This window comes from Heloderma suspectum, chromosome 4 (genome assembly GCF_057233095.1).
Source record: "Heloderma suspectum isolate Gila_16-S chromosome 4, 16-S_ref, whole genome shotgun sequence".
Classification (NCBI taxonomy): Eukaryota; Metazoa; Chordata; class Lepidosauria; order Squamata; family Helodermatidae; genus Heloderma; species Heloderma suspectum.
In genome coordinates this window covers 263,265,859-263,281,215 of record NC_139461.1, presented here as the reverse complement: position 1 = coordinate 263,281,215, position 15,357 = coordinate 263,265,859, and the positions used below count along the sequence as shown (strand labels likewise).

The window sequence follows — 15,357 nt, the reverse complement described above, 5'->3', positions numbered from 1 at the left end:
GGGACACTGTGGGAAAGTAAAAGGGCAGTGCCTGGTTCTTCTTCAGAGTGCTGCTGTTGCTGCTGCTGCCTTCTGCTCTCACCGCCACTGCCCGGGCCCACTGAGGTAGGAGGGGGCCCACCAAAGGGCAGCTTTGCCAAAGGCCCTCACAAACATGGAGCTGGCCTCATTTATTAGAGTAGCAATGGGAGTCGGCAATCTCTTTAAGAGCTAGGACGTACAAAAACTAGAAACTGACTGCCAAAAAATGTGGTTGTTTATTTAGAACCAATTTGCAAATTTCAGCATTCTTCACCTTTGTTGTTCCAGCCATGTACACCTCTCCTCTCCACCCATTCTCTTTCCCACTCTCCATTTCCCTCTCACACTCTTTCTTCTCAACCTCTTCTCCTATTTATTCTGTATCATTATATGCTCCCTTCTTGTTTTCAAGGCTCCATTGCTTCCCAAAGTCTGTGCTTCCTCAGGCTGCTCCTGGCTGTTCCTTTCCTAGTCCCCTCCTTGTTCTTTTGCTGTTCACTGTTTACTTAGGTGCACCAAATTCAGGGCAATTTTCATCACCCCCAGCAGCACCCCCATCCTACATTGTTCAGGAAAGCCTCCAACCTTCCAGAAAGGCTTTTCCAGGGGCACAAGTGGGGAAGGGGGGATGGGAAACTCTCCTTTCCTGAATGTCTTTGAGATGACTTAACTTAGGGTCAAAAGAGACCTTTCTTTAAACCTGAGTCTAGCAGTAATGTCATCCCCCCTTTTACTCTAGAGTAGGTGCAGGGGCCTGATCTGGATCTTCCAAAAACCCTCCCCTCCTAGGGTCAGACTCTCTGCACCTACTCTGGAGTAAAATGGGGGGAAAGATATATCTGCTAGACACAGATTTAAAGTAACACCTGTTTGGGTACTTAGTTTTCAAGCCCTGGTCTTTTATTTTTAATTCCAACAAAACACCTGCTTAATCTATTCCTAGCAATTTTCTTTCACAAAGCCTACTTTCATCCCTGAATCAAACCCCACCATTTACCTGAACTATAGGCCCTCTAAAAATGGCACATCAATCACAGGAAAATTACCACTGGAAAAATGTACAAAATGGGATGTCTCCATGAGGAGTGAAGAGTGAAATGGTATCTGGAAAGCAAACAGCAAGTCTAATTTAGGGTGCAATCCTAAGCATGTTAAGACAGAAAAAAGTCCTACAACTCCAAGTCCTAGTATTCCCTAGCCAGCACAGCTGGGAGCTGTAGGACGTTTTTCTGTCTAAATATGCATAGGATTGCATCCTTACTTGCTCAAGAAGAAACTGGTTGGTTTAACAAAGAATAATAACCACCTCTTTTCTCCCAGGCTTCACTTTTTACTGGTCAAGTTGAAGTGAAGTAAATCTTATTACACAGCAAGCTGTTGAAACTGTCCAAAAATAAACAGCTCTATTCCATTGGTTACTTGTTAGGAAAAGACTCTGATCCTGTACTCTGGAAAAGTCAATTATGTCCATTTATCTACTTTCTAAGCTTATGAACTTGACAGACTTGTTCAGATGACAGAGTTATTAAAATCTGTCAGCTGAATAATATATTAAAAAAGAAGAAGCCAGGATAGCAATTTTGATGAAGTTTTTCTTTTCTTTTCTTTTCTTTTCTTTTCTAAGAGCTACATGCAGTCTTGTGTAAAGCAACCTTAGTAAAGTATTACTTTGGGAGTTCCTGTCTTCCACACAATCCATTACTCATATAGTATAAAAATAAAGTTTTTAAAAAATTATCAAGGACCTACTAAGAGAAATTTCTCTGACATGAATTTGCTTCTTGGCATTTAGAAACCAAGTGACCTATAAGGAAAAAAACCATGCTTAGCAGTAATGTGGAATATGAAAGCAGATCCTTGATTTCAGTAAAGTTTAGACCAACAAACAAAAAAATCTCAGCAATCTAAAACAAGAGCACTATGCTAAGTATCTATGTATAATGACCACTGACAATGAAATAAACACATAGGGTGTTAGTAACCTTACACTGTTGGTTGAAAATGAGGAATGAAAAGTAAGTCACTATGTAAGCACATCACTATGCATGTGTATTTAGAAGTATACCCCCCTGTTTTCAATGGGGCTATCTCCCTGGTAACTGTGCTTAGGACTACAGCCTTAGGCTGCCACTCCTGTGTACGTTTACATGGGAGCAAACTCTACTGAACTCAGTGGGACTTATTTTCCAAGTAAACACACATGGGATTTCACTATATCTGGCACCCAAATGCCTTTTGTGACACTATACTTCTCTCTCTCTCTCTCTCTCTTCTAGCCTTGGGTCCCCAGATACTGTTGGACTGCAATTCTCATCACCGGTCAGGGGTGATGGGAGATGTAGTCTGACAGCATCTGGGGGACCCAAGGTTAGAGAAAGGTGCCTTATACATATGATGACTAAATATAGACACAAATAGAGAGAAAAATAATAATTTCTGAAGCACTAAATGATTGTTAGGCACTATCTCCCTAAAAGTCTTCCTAATACAGCAGCTTGACATTGCCTGGGGAGCTGGGTGCCTAACTTATTCTTTATACCTTTCAAAATTATAAGCCCCATTTTTTTTACAAGAATAATGATTGACATCTACTGCCATTAACCTTCAATCTCCCTACCCACCCCCAGACAAAAGAAAAAAAATTAAAACATCCATTAAAACAAGATACTTATAATCAGACAATACAATTTTCATACCTAGTTTTACAACCGAGTTGAAATCTCAAAACACTGTATGTCTTTTAATGTCTTAACTAATTCCTTGAAGATTGAGGTCTCCAGACAGGAACCAGTTACAAACTCTGAAAGAAAAGGAAAATCTCTGCAAAATTAATAATTTCAAGGCATCTGTCACTCACTAATGCACTGAGAAATGTCACCATGTAGCTTTTAATGAGCAGTTGTGCATGTAGGAGGGGATCAGCAGCATAAGACTCAATGGAGTCTTCTTCTCTCCCCCAGTCCTCAGCAACTAGTGCATAGCTACACATGGATCATAGTGTGCTGGCCATTATTCAGAATGGGAGGCTGCTGTATGCCCCTCAAAGGGTCATCCACACACTTGTCCCTCTCCTTCCCAGGCCTGTAGTAAGCAACTTACTCCTGCTGCCAACCCTGTGTACGTACAACCAAGGAGAGTGTGTAAGAAAAGGGGATTCCATTGAGCCCTATGGCGATCTGCTCTACAATTGCACCCTCATCTTGGTTTGCTGTGTGGATCACAAGCTGTGTTGACTTGTCAGGATGTGTTGCTTGCTATAGCAAACTAGGGATGTACGACAAGTTTTGCATTGCTTCATTTTTGACTCAAATGTGCCCTGTTCGCACCTCTGAATGTGAACACGAATGTGAGCACATTTTTCAGGAAAAGCTCATATATTCCCGAACTTGAATTTGGATTTGGAAAACATGCACTTAAAAAAAAAAGTGCACTTTTAAAATGTGCATATTCATGCTTTAGTCTATAGGGGGGAAGCACACACTTGGGTGCACAGTTTCAAAGAATACATTCTGAAATGTGCACTTTCCCCACTTGAACAAAAAGAAAAATAGACTGTGAATGAAAATGGGAGCAAATGAGCTTTCAGGTGGAATTCAGAGACCCTCAGTGACTTTGAGCCTCATTGATTCTCCCATCCCTACAGGCAACTTCCTAAGGGCGCAATCCTACATAGATAGTCACCAGCCTCTGGAGTCATAGGCTGCCAACTATCCTATGCAGGTCAGGGAGTTTGCGCGTCTAGCCAGGGCTTCGGAGAGGGGGCAGGAACGGGCCTGGAGACTTCCACAAGGGCTTCTGCAGTCTCTTCCCCTCCCTGTCCCCGGGAACACCCCCTTGTTTTCCTCTCCATGCTCCATTTTACAAGCACAGAGAGGCAGCTGTGGCAGTTCTCTCCACACAGGTTATGAGTGGGAGGGGGCAGGGAGAATGGTTTCCTGGCTCTGAGCTCGGAGTGCTGTCTCTGAGTTCGGAGCCCAGTAACTGAAACATCCTATGGCCCTCTAGACAGTGTTTAGTGGCCATAGGACTGCTCTCCCCAATATTATCAGTGCATTGTAGGAACTGTTGTATACACTGTACCCATATTGCTGCATAGCCTGCACCCATATTCTTTTGCTAGAATATGCAGATAACATAACTGCATTTCTTATCCATCTAATTGAACAGAGTTGCTTCTTATGATACCTTCTCAATCAGATTATGACAGTCCAAAATACACCTGTAGTGTAATGGTTATGAAAGCTACACAGATGGATATACATGTAGCTTTTCTTTGCAAATGGAGTCCCAAGCCCTTTCTGATTGCTGCTCATGGCTTGAAGGGAAAAGTCACAAGTCACACATATGCACACTTTTTATAAATGTGCAATATCTAAGTATTTCAATTTTGTACACAGGTATTACAACTCAAGTACATAATTTATCCTAAGAAATAACCTTTATGCAATATTTGAAAAATGTGACATGCTACAGTCAATGTTTGCAATAATTTTATATTATTCACTAGGCCTGATTAAAGAGAGGTTTGAGAAAGAAGTTGGGCAAGAACAAGCCAAAGTTACACTCTTTAAGGCCCTCTGGTTTTACTGGGAAAGTTAAGCATGTGCTTAAATTGCAGCTATTAAAATCAGTAGGATTTAGAAACTGTTTAAATTTGGCAGGATGGTACCACATTGTGGGGTTAATGGGTGGGAACATCATGAGTACAAACTATGTCATCGGTACCATTGGAAAATAAGCACAGCAACATTTGCATCAAAGGATATTGCTGGTTTTGCTTTCCTCTGAAATTATCATCAACAGCATCATCCTCTCCCCTTTTGACTATCAAAATATACAAAATAATGTAAAATGCCATTTTTAAAATGGAGTTATATTTTGAAATATATACACACACACCCCTCTGTATTTATTTATACCCAATCTGTATATAATATTTATACCCAATAAAAACTAATTAGTAGCTACATTAATCAGAGCAGCAGAAACAGAAAAATGGGTAATCTGGGCAACCAAAAGCCCTCTGGAAGAGAAGTGTCTTGTCTTGGTGAGCTTCCCTAGAAAGAACATTTCAGAGTTTCAGTGCCACTGCAAAGAAGGCCCTGTCCTGGATTGTCACCCACCATACTCCAGATGGTGGGCACACACAAAGCAGGGCCTCCAAGGAAGACCTCAATACATGAAGATGTTGCAGCATTGGTATACATGATCCATGCACCAATCAATACACCAGTCACCACATTTTAAACAATTTCTGGATGCTTTTCAAAGGCAGCTCCGCATATAGCACATCACACTGTTCTAATCTAGATGTGACTAAGGTATGAATCACAGCTAACAGATCTGTGACTATGGTTTTTCTCCAAGTTTGAAAATTTCGCAACATTATTTACCTGCAATCCAAACATGCAATGAAGATCTCTTCTTAGAATCTGGAAGACAGGGTCCTGAAAGCACTTCCTGTTAAGGATCCCATCATATTCTTATCATATCCTTGCTGCAGAAGGAGCCGTGGAAAGAAGGCAGGTAGTGGATCAGGTAAGGAGAAACCAAATAAAGAACCACTTAATAGTAATAAGACAAATCATATGTTTTCCCGGAAGGCGAATATCTGGATGCACTCACAAACTATACATGGTGGGTATATATAAATCCCACTAAAGCCATTTGCTGCATCCGTGGGAAAAGCGAGGTTTGAACCAAAGACTTTCCAGCCATGACGCAGCACATCTCATCTATGTGCACAAGCATTTGGTGAAGCTTCTGAATGCATAAAGCAATCCCACTTTTGTAATTACTGTTTTTATTTCCTTGCTACATTTTATTTTGCTTTTCCCCATGGAGCTCAGAGTGCATGGCATTCCTATGCAGTCTTTTATTCATGCACTAGCTGGGCCCAGACTTCCTGAACCCATTATTAGTGGAACTCCATATTTCTTTTCTTTCTGCATTGCCTTCCATCTGCAGACAAAAGGAGCTCAACCCACAAGACTTTAGAAGAAGTGTTGCACTAAACACATTGCTGCACTGAAAATGCTGCAAATCACATAAATCATACAGAGATATGCAATATGTTAGACGTATACAAGAGTAACCCATAGGAGGTATTGACATTTGACATCTAAAAGAAATTGCATGTCTCTAAAGCAGGGATGGGCAACTTTGGACAGTCTGGGGGCTAATCCACCTCCCTTGGACCTCCCTGTGGACTGAAAACAAACGGTAAACAAAAAGAAAAAAAAAGGTGATTTGCCACCAAAATTCAACAGAAAACTGCTATGGAGGCTTACTAAGGACAAATTTAGTTTGTTTTCAAGCTAAACATTTTAGGAGTGACAGGTTGCACCAGAGGCCACACTGGGGGAAGGGCGCATACCCATCCCTGCTCTAAAGCAAGCATTCTATACAGGAACAAAACAAAACAGACTCCTGCTTTTGAAAATGCTCTTACAGTCACCCCCTCTTTTCTTTTCTATACTGTTTCTATTATTTTAGGAGACATTTGCCACAGGTTTAGCAAAACCTTTTATTTTACTGGGTGGTGTTGTCACATTGTTTTATTAGAAATAGAGAAAAGACAAGACTTAGTTCTCTTACCTGTTTCAGAATAGTCTGGAGCTCCCTGTTCGACCATAGGTCAGACAGTAGCATACGAGCTGCTTCAGCTGCTTTCGGATAGGATCTGTAAACAAGAAAGAAGGCAAATGAGCTTAACCAAAAGGACAGATGGCATTAACACTCTGCACCTTATAAACCGGAATTGACTTTAAGCATGTCAGTTTGGAGCTTGCAAGGCCCCTCCTTCGCTCGCACTACCAAGTTCAACTTGGATTTCTGATTATTTTTTGTGGCTCAGATAAGCAGCCTCCTTCTGATCTATGTTCCATCTTCACTGAACATTAAAGTTCAGCAGCTGGATAGTTACCACATTTTCTAGGTTGAATAGGGTAATGTCAGGCTTCATTGTTGTAGCAAGAAGCACATGATTCACACAATTATACACTTGGTAGGTTCTACTTCACAGCATCGGTGGCTTCAGAATATTCAGAGAATATTCTCAAGGACTGTCAATGGACAATATCCATTTCATTTCTTCAGGAGTCAAAATCCCTGTTCAGGCATTCTGAACCTGAATAGGGCAAATGTGTGAGAAGAGGGAGTGCTCCAGCCTTGTCCACCTCCATTTTTGTGTTTGTTGCCCTCAACTTGTGGAGTGCAAATTTCTGAAGAGAAGAACCTCCTGCATCTGTGGATGTTCTCCATGTAAGCCAGAATGTGAACTTTTCAGTGTTTTTGCTCACGTGGAGAGCCTCCATGGATACAGGAGGTTCTCCTCCTCAGACAGTCGCCCTCCACAAGTTGAGGGTGACAAGCATGATGATGGAGGGGGAAGGGCTGGAGTGTTCCCTCTCCTTGTATGTTAGCCTTGTTCAGGTACTGAATGCCTGAACAGAGCTACTTTTCAAAAAATGAAGTGGTTTAAGAGTATTTACTGTTATGTTTTATGCATACTGTTTTGATACATAAGATCAACATTAAAAATGAACAAGAAAAACAAGGGATTGGATCCATATTTAGGCATGTGTGATGGGGCTGGTGGAAGTAGACTTCCTTTCCCTCTCCTCCCCATGGCAGACTCTTTAGCCACCCCAAAATGCTACACAGGGGTTTGAGGGACCCTGATGAATGGGCTATGCTGTGTGTTTTGGGGGAGCTCTCCCCAAATCAGGTAGAGGCGCCTTCCATGAGTGGAGCTCCATTTACAGAAGGTGCCTCCATTCAACTGAAGATCCCCCCCTTCCCCCTTCACCATAGCTTATCCCATTCAGCATGGTCCCCCAACTCCCTGTGTAGCATTCTCTGAGAGCTAGAGGGGGCTGCTGTGGGGATGAGGGGGTGGGGAAGCCTGTTCTGTTGCACATGCCTAAATCTGGATCCAGTCCACTGTGTGTATTTGGTATTATGACATCTCTTCAGAATACACATGCTGTTCACAACGACTTGTAAACTACATTGAGTTTACAAGATCACCCAATGGCCCATTGTAAAATACTACTAAGTTGTCATCAGTCATGATCTGACACCATTCCATGGTATTAATATGCTTCCAGTTTTGTCCAGTTCAAAGTTTAGGCACATTACTTCAATATGTAAGACTCTGCACTGTGACCACAAATTTTAAAATGCATACTATGCATTTTAAATATTGAAGCATTTAAATAATGCTTATTATGACATGTCAAGAATGAGGGTAGAAGAAGCTGAAGCCATGATGGCCGATCGGGTTGTCATGTACAAAGTAGCCACTTGGAAGCTGATTGGTTTGGGGCCATTTCTCAGCCCAGCAGCTCAAGGCCACACTCTGCTCTGGCTAACTGGGAAAGCGATACAGCTGTGTCTGGTGGGAAGATTCAGCCTCCTTGGAGGGTGGAGTGGGTTGTCCTGGTACTGGGCTATGATTGGGTATTTCAAATCTGCCTTGAATTGCTAGGGCTGGGCAATAAATAGAGGGCGGGGGCAAAGAAGGGGCAGGTGTCTCTTCTTTTGCCCTGACGGTACTAGGGTGTGTTGAGGCTCAATGGCTATCCTGAGAGGCCCATACTTTGGTATGTATAGGGTAGACTAGCTGGCTTTATTGGTTTGCTCCTGGGAGTGTGTGCCCTGGTGATTGGCGTTTCTGGCTTTGGGGTATTGTATCTTGCTTGTAATCTCCTGTACAACCTACCACCCCTCCCCTTTCCCTTCCTCTTTGTTCCTTTCCCCTAATAAACTTTTATCCAACTTCCAGTTGGTGTGGTGTGTCCTGTATAACTTCAGTGCTAAATACAGTGCCTATTGGCCTGGGAGGGAAGCTACTGGGATATCTTGGGAAGAGTTGTGGCCGAGTTGGGCCTGGCCTACCTTGCAGGGTTGTTGGGGTGAGATCAACAATCCTTTACATGACGCAACACTGTTCTGCGATATATTTGAAATAAAGAAGTTGTAAGCTGAGAATATATATTCTCTAAAGATATGCTCTAAAGGCAGTTGCAAGCCTCTCATATGCCCACCCCTCCTCGCCATTACTCACCCATTTCGGCACAGGCCTATGACATTATTTATCATGCTGCCTGTCAAGTAGGGCTTGGCTATCTGTGGGTTGGACATGATTAGGTTCCTCAGGGTGTAGCAAGCAGATGTCATAATCTCTCCAAAGTTGCTGGAACCTGGAGTCTGGAGGGCTAGAAGACGAGTCACATCTGGGAGGACCTGATGAGCTAAAAGGGGGAAACAAGACTACCATGAAATACAAGCTGCATAAAGCTATTGTGACTAAATATGGTCTAGACTCTAGAATCAGGCTCTAGGGGAAATGCTGGTCATCCTCAGAGCTGTAACAACAGACCCTACTTTGGCTGCAAGCAAAGTGTTCATGCAGGAAGAGCCACAGCAGTACAGAAAATGCATTCAAACTGCACGTATCAGTTTATGTAGCTTTTCCAGTGGAACTCAAGCCCAACCTGAATGTCAGACATTCTCCACAACTGGCCCAAAGAGACCAGGAAACAGAATTTTATTGTGAGAGAAGCAGCACGATCCAGAGATGGGTAAGTAACTCCGCTTCAGCTGTGCTTTATGTAGGGATGGAAGAATTGGTCAATTTTCAGTTCCTCTCAGTTTCGCATTTTCCCAATCTTAAGTTCAATTCAACTTTTTAAAAAGTTCACATGAAAAGTCATAAGCATTTTTGTGCATATTTCTCTCAATACATGCATTTTTGTATGAATTGTTGCCTAGTATACACATTTTTTTGCAAGCAGTTTTCCTAGTATAATGCATTTATGAACATTATTTCCCCTTATATATGCATGATTTTTGTACGCAGTTTTTGACTGGAAACTTTGTTCAAAATGGCAAAATTAGGTAAGTTTGCATTCAAATGTGAACTGAATGAATTTCACCCTTATCTCTAGTTTTAAAGCACTAGACAACACAGCCAATCTTGAACAAACATGGCACATATAAACAAACAGGGGGCTGGTAACAGTCACTGACAACATTTGTAAGAGATTTTCAAACAGCAAAATGGGCAAGGTAGAACAGGGAAGGTGATAACAACTGAATAGCTTTTCACTTTTTCCTTCATAAAACGCTTCTTCTGATAGATGAGAGGCTAATGGCATTTTTAAAAAAATGGATGACAAATAACACAGTGGGACTTCTACAGTTTTAAAACTATTATGAAGTGTGTGTGTGTGTGTGTGTGTGTGAAGAAAAGAAACTAAATGAGCCCATGGAATACCAAATGGTACTTACCCATGGTTTTGTGGAGAATGGGATGCCGAGACATATTGCTCAGTAGAGATGTTCCAGATCGGACAACTTCAGCATTATTGGACTGCAGGAGTCGTGCTATACGGGGCAAACCTTTCTCCTTTAAAGCGATCAGCTGGCTCATTCCATTTGACATCTAGGGAACAAAACAAGCTGGCATTTATAACAGTTTCTGGAGTATGGGTTTCTTTCTCACAAAAAATACTAAACCAATGAAGACCTATATCATCTCAAATTAGGAGAAAAAGTGGAGCATTCAGAATTTCCTTATGAATGAAGAAATCAAATAGCTGTTGTAAACTCCCAGTGATGTAGTGAGCCAGGGGGGCTCACAAGGAAGTAGCACCAGCATTTTCGGATAAGCAGGGATGCTGTGTTATCTGTGTCATTCCTCCCCCTCCCCCCGCACGCACACACAGACACCTCTGCCCCGGCAGAACTTCCTGTTCCCTCTGAGCTTAGCTGAAGCCCCACAGTAGCTGGGGGGCGGGAATTAGTTTTCCCAGCAACAAGATATTGTTTTCTGTTGTAATACAAAGTATTTTGGGGTTGGCTTGGTCTTGAATGGGCAATTTACAAAACCTAACTCCTGGTGGAGGTGAAAACTGCAAAAACTGGTTTGTTGATATGGATCAATACAGCCGCCTGTAGTTTTGGACTCTCCTTGGGGTTTTAGCTATGGTGACTGTAATGATGAGCACCTGCACTTCAAAACTTACCACTCCACCACTGGAAACTCCTAATCATATTTGGCATGTTATACAGCTCTACCTCTAGGGAACACTGTGTACATACCCAAGGCATTATAAGAAACTTTCTCTCTTTAAAAGCACAGACAATGGTAATTGAAAAACACTGATTCTCCAAAGGAATATTATGCCAATATTATTTTTTTTTGTAATGTTAATAATTGTGTCAAAATGATCCACTATCTTAATTTCTATCAGTATGTTGACTGAACAGACAACATGTTTCATATTTTGTTGGATTTTGATCATGCCAGCTATTAGATGTTCATTCTTTTCCTCCTTTTTGTCTTTGCAATAAAAAAAGCAAATTTGTTCTCCCAGATGTGGAGAGGAAAAAGATACTGTGTTTACCAGTCCTCTGCTTGCAGTCAGGTTTTGCAGGGCTCCAGCACAGGCCTCCAGGGTGGCATCTTTCTTGCTCCGATCCATCAGAGACAGGTATGTACGGATGGCATCGGAATGGTACAGCCAGCTGGACCCTCTGGGCTTACAGTCCTCTTCAGGAAGAGGCACGTCATATTCATCATACTAAGGATAAAAAAGGGGAAATCTATGAAGCTGGAGGTATATGAAAAGAACCAGCGTAACAGAAGAATGAGTGGCGGAATGATTGGCAGGAGGGGCCAGAATCAAATGATGGGTGGAGAGCAGCTGGAAAAGTCAGTGAGTGAGCAGGATCAGAGACAGGAGGGTAGGCTGGAGAGAGTAGGGTGGGGGAAGTTACTGAAAGCACAGAGGTGGTGTTAGGTTTTAGAACCATTATTTATTACTATTTATCAGACAACTGTTTGTTCTGAATGTTGACCTGTTACATATATGAAATATATTTTAAATCTTTTTGATTCTTCTGGCCTAGTCTGACTGGCATATCTCACCCCACAGGGTGGCCTTGAAGTACACAGCTAAGGATATAAAGAGGAGAGCCCTACTGTTCTGCAGATCAGTAGGAGGTGGCAGCTGGTGTTTTGGGGAGTCCTAGGGAAAGGCTGGACTCAGTGACCTCTAGGGGCCAAGTCCCATGGGGAATCCTAGATACATCACAATTTGGTGGTAGCTGGGAAATGCCAGCCTTCAAGTTTTATTATTCTATGTTGATCCGTTTGGTCTGCATTTTGCAGATTGTCAGATGCTTTCCATTCTGTCGTCCACTCATTGGCGGAATCAGATTTTTTTACTTTCCTGAATTTGTGCAAATTGACGTTTGCATTTGTGAGAATGTGCAAATGCCCCCCCCATGCACAAATCCCCCCCCCCCCAATGCTCATTTTCATGCTTTAGCCTATGGGGAAAATGTGCAATTTGGCTGGTGTTCTTTTTTATTTTGCGATTTTTTCTATTACTAATTCCAAAAAGTTTTTTTTAAAAAATTTCCACAAGTCCATGGAATTCATGCCACCAGGGAAAAGCCGGTCTGCTGCAGAATCTGTGGATTGGATTCATAGAAATCCAAACTCTTTTGATCCTGTTGACGATTTCTCCGACATCCCTAAGTGTAGGGATGGGTGAGAATTTTGCTTCAGTTCGTTTTTGGTAAGAATTTACCAAAGTTAGGAAATTTCTTCATGTTTGGGATGGAAAGAACTTGAAATTAAAAAAAAAATTGAATGTGGGAGAAATCAAAATGGACAGAGTCATCCATCTCTGCCCAGGGCTTTGCGTGCTTAGCTCTTAAAAGTCTGATTTTCAGTCCCCGTGTATTAAATAGTGCTGTATTAGGGTTGGTGCTATGGCACTGGCAGGCAATATAGAACATGGTGTTCTCAATGCTGGGAACATTTGTACCTGTTGAATTTAGCTGGTGTAGATGGGCAATCATTTTGTTCAGCTCATTTTTGATAAGAATTTACCAACGTTCACAAATGTCTTCATGTTTGGATGGAAACAACTTAAAGTTTAAAAAATCAAATGCAGGAGAAGCAACACTGACAGATTCATGCATCCTGAATAAAGTGCAGATGCTTAAATGGCATATATAAAGTGCTTGAAACATATAGTAGTGTTTTCCTGAAAACCTTGTTAATTTCACCAGATATCTAGCTGTGAATGGCTAGACTTTCCTACTGTTTTAAAGAGTCATTTTTATGCTTTTCCATGGTTATGTTGGGCTATGTTATCTTTTCTGATGAGACTTGATAAAGTAGCAAGAAGTAGGGAAAGGGATCTCCACTTGAATACACCATCCTGCCATTTGTAAATGAGGCTGCTCTATGGACCAGTTCTTACCTCCATCTTCCCGCCTCTGTTGTTGAAGCAGCCTGTCAGGGTTTTGTCTGTGTAAGTGCTCCTAGCCATGTGGTTAAGCTGTGTGTATTTGTTGGGCACCTCAGAATCCAGACGGTAGGACAGATTGTGCAGAATACAGATGCAGTTCTCCACAGACTAAAATAATAAGAATAATCAATAATGTCTCAGTTATATCAGCATACATGCTATCATTATCTTAACTGACCACTAACACATATATACGTTACATATGGCAGATACAGCCTGATGTTTCAGAGAATACCTTGGTTAAAGACTTATCTTGTTGCACAGAATTAAATTATATTATCCCAAGAATAGGTCTCCCAGTGAAGTATTTGTTGTAAGCTTTCTACTAGAAAGTCATTTAGCATATGACCCATTAGTATTCCTGGAGTCTGGAGATGCCCCAAACAGTAGGAATTCATCATAAATGCTCTACCATGTAAAATGTGTAAACCCCATGTGGGAGACAGAGGCTAAGTGGCTCATCTAAGTCAATTTTCCCCAAACTGGTATCCTCCAGATGATTTAGACTATGACCCTCATCAGCCCCAGACAGCCTGGTCAATGGTCAGGGATGATGGGAATGGAATTTCTAAACTTCAGAAAGGCACCAAATTGGGGGATCACAAAAAGATTTGATTGACTCCCTCAGTACCCAGCTTTTGAATTGACCCCCCCATACCCAGTTCCAGTTTAAGAACTTCACTCAGGTTTTTACATGAGCTCGGTACAATAGGTAAATGCTTAGAGCTACACCTAATTTGATTCTATGCTATGCTTCCATCATGATACAATAGAAGATGGTAATGTTTAGTACATGGACATGTGTCTGAATAGAGACCTTCCTTCCTTCCTTCCTTCCTTCCTTCCTTCCTTCCTATGTATGTCTTTATTTTCACACAACTTGAATGACTTTCCAGACTTCTACTATCAGAAATTCAGTCCCTCCTAAGGAATACACATTCTCAATTTCTCTACAATGCATTGCATCAAGGTAGCAGTCCCTACCTTGTATCCAATGGTTGCACAACTGGAAGGTAGATTATGCAGTCCATCTTAACCTTCCCCTCTTCCCTCTTACAACTCCTTATGCACCCCTACCCCCATGTCTCTCCACAGGGTCAAGGGAACCTACGGAACATTGTTGGCTTTGTTGTAGGGGGCTGCACTGGGATGGGGGAATCTCCCAAAATCAGGTGGAGGAATCTTGTGAGAGCAGGGCTTCCATTTGAGCAAGATCCCTCCACCCTATTTGGGACCTTTCATTCATGCAACCTCTGCATCCAACCCACTGGTATAAAAAATAAAATAAAAATGTGAAATGAAACTGGGTTTATTAGCAATATTAGCAAGAGCTATATCAGCTGCTAAGGTATGCACAAAGATAGTTCTGTGGCTGTTTGCTACCTTATCATCTGGCCGGTTGGCTGCCACACAGTTCTGGGAATACGCCATTACAGAGTCAATCAGTCCAGGGTAGTTTCTCATGGTTTGGCGTCCAGCATCTGCTGAACTCAGGTTCCTATAAGTAAGAGGCATTTGATCAATCAAACAAAGCAGCTCACATAGTTATTCCTTGCTTGCACCCAAGACCTAAACACAGTTCTCTTTGATTCTGTGTGGGATATTTCTAAAGAGGCCCAATAAAGAATGTATCCTAGAGCTATTTTGAGAACAATATCTAAGAAAAGCTTGAGTTCAAAGACCTGTGCAGATTCACACACTGTTGTTTTAAAGCAATAGCACTCCTTATCCCACAGCCTCTGAGAGAGTGTGGAAGTGGGGAGGCATTGTGCCCCAGCATGGAGAGGAGCGAGGTGCTACCATGAGCCAGCAACTGGCACCTGAACAGGTGCATGCATCCTGGACAGCTTGAGTTTGTTAGGCAGCATCTCAAGGTGCTGAGATCTATCTCTATCTCTATCTCTATCTCTATCTCTATCTCTATCTCTATCTCATCTATCTATCTATATACAAACACACACATACACCATTTTTGATATATAAACTAGTCCTAACTTGCTTT

At 41.9% G+C, this 15,357-nt stretch overlaps 1 protein-coding gene across 4 annotated transcripts in view; it reads right to left on the bottom strand.

Annotated features, from left to right (window-relative positions):
* Positions 1-1,640: 1,640 nt before the first annotated feature.
* Positions 1,641-15,357, bottom strand: part of PKP1 (plakophilin 1) — a 91,236-nt gene continuing 77,519 nt past the window's right edge. For all 4 annotated transcript variants that reach the window (XM_084853606.1, XM_084853605.1, XM_084853604.1 and 1 more), the window contains 8 exons: positions 14,739-14,853; positions 13,308-13,463; positions 11,436-11,612; positions 10,318-10,471; positions 9,092-9,278; positions 6,619-6,703; positions 5,415-5,518; positions 1,641-2,821 (listed from right to left, as the gene is read on the bottom strand). In XM_084853606.1, coding sequence (XP_084709732.1) covers positions 5,447-5,518; positions 6,619-6,703; positions 9,092-9,278; positions 10,318-10,471; positions 11,436-11,612; positions 13,308-13,463; positions 14,739-14,853 — 946 coding nt within the window. In that variant the 3' untranslated portion in view covers positions 1,641-2,821; positions 5,415-5,446. The remainder of the gene's footprint in view (positions 2,822-5,414; positions 5,519-6,618; positions 6,704-9,091; positions 9,279-10,317; positions 10,472-11,435; positions 11,613-13,307; positions 13,464-14,738; positions 14,854-15,357) is intronic.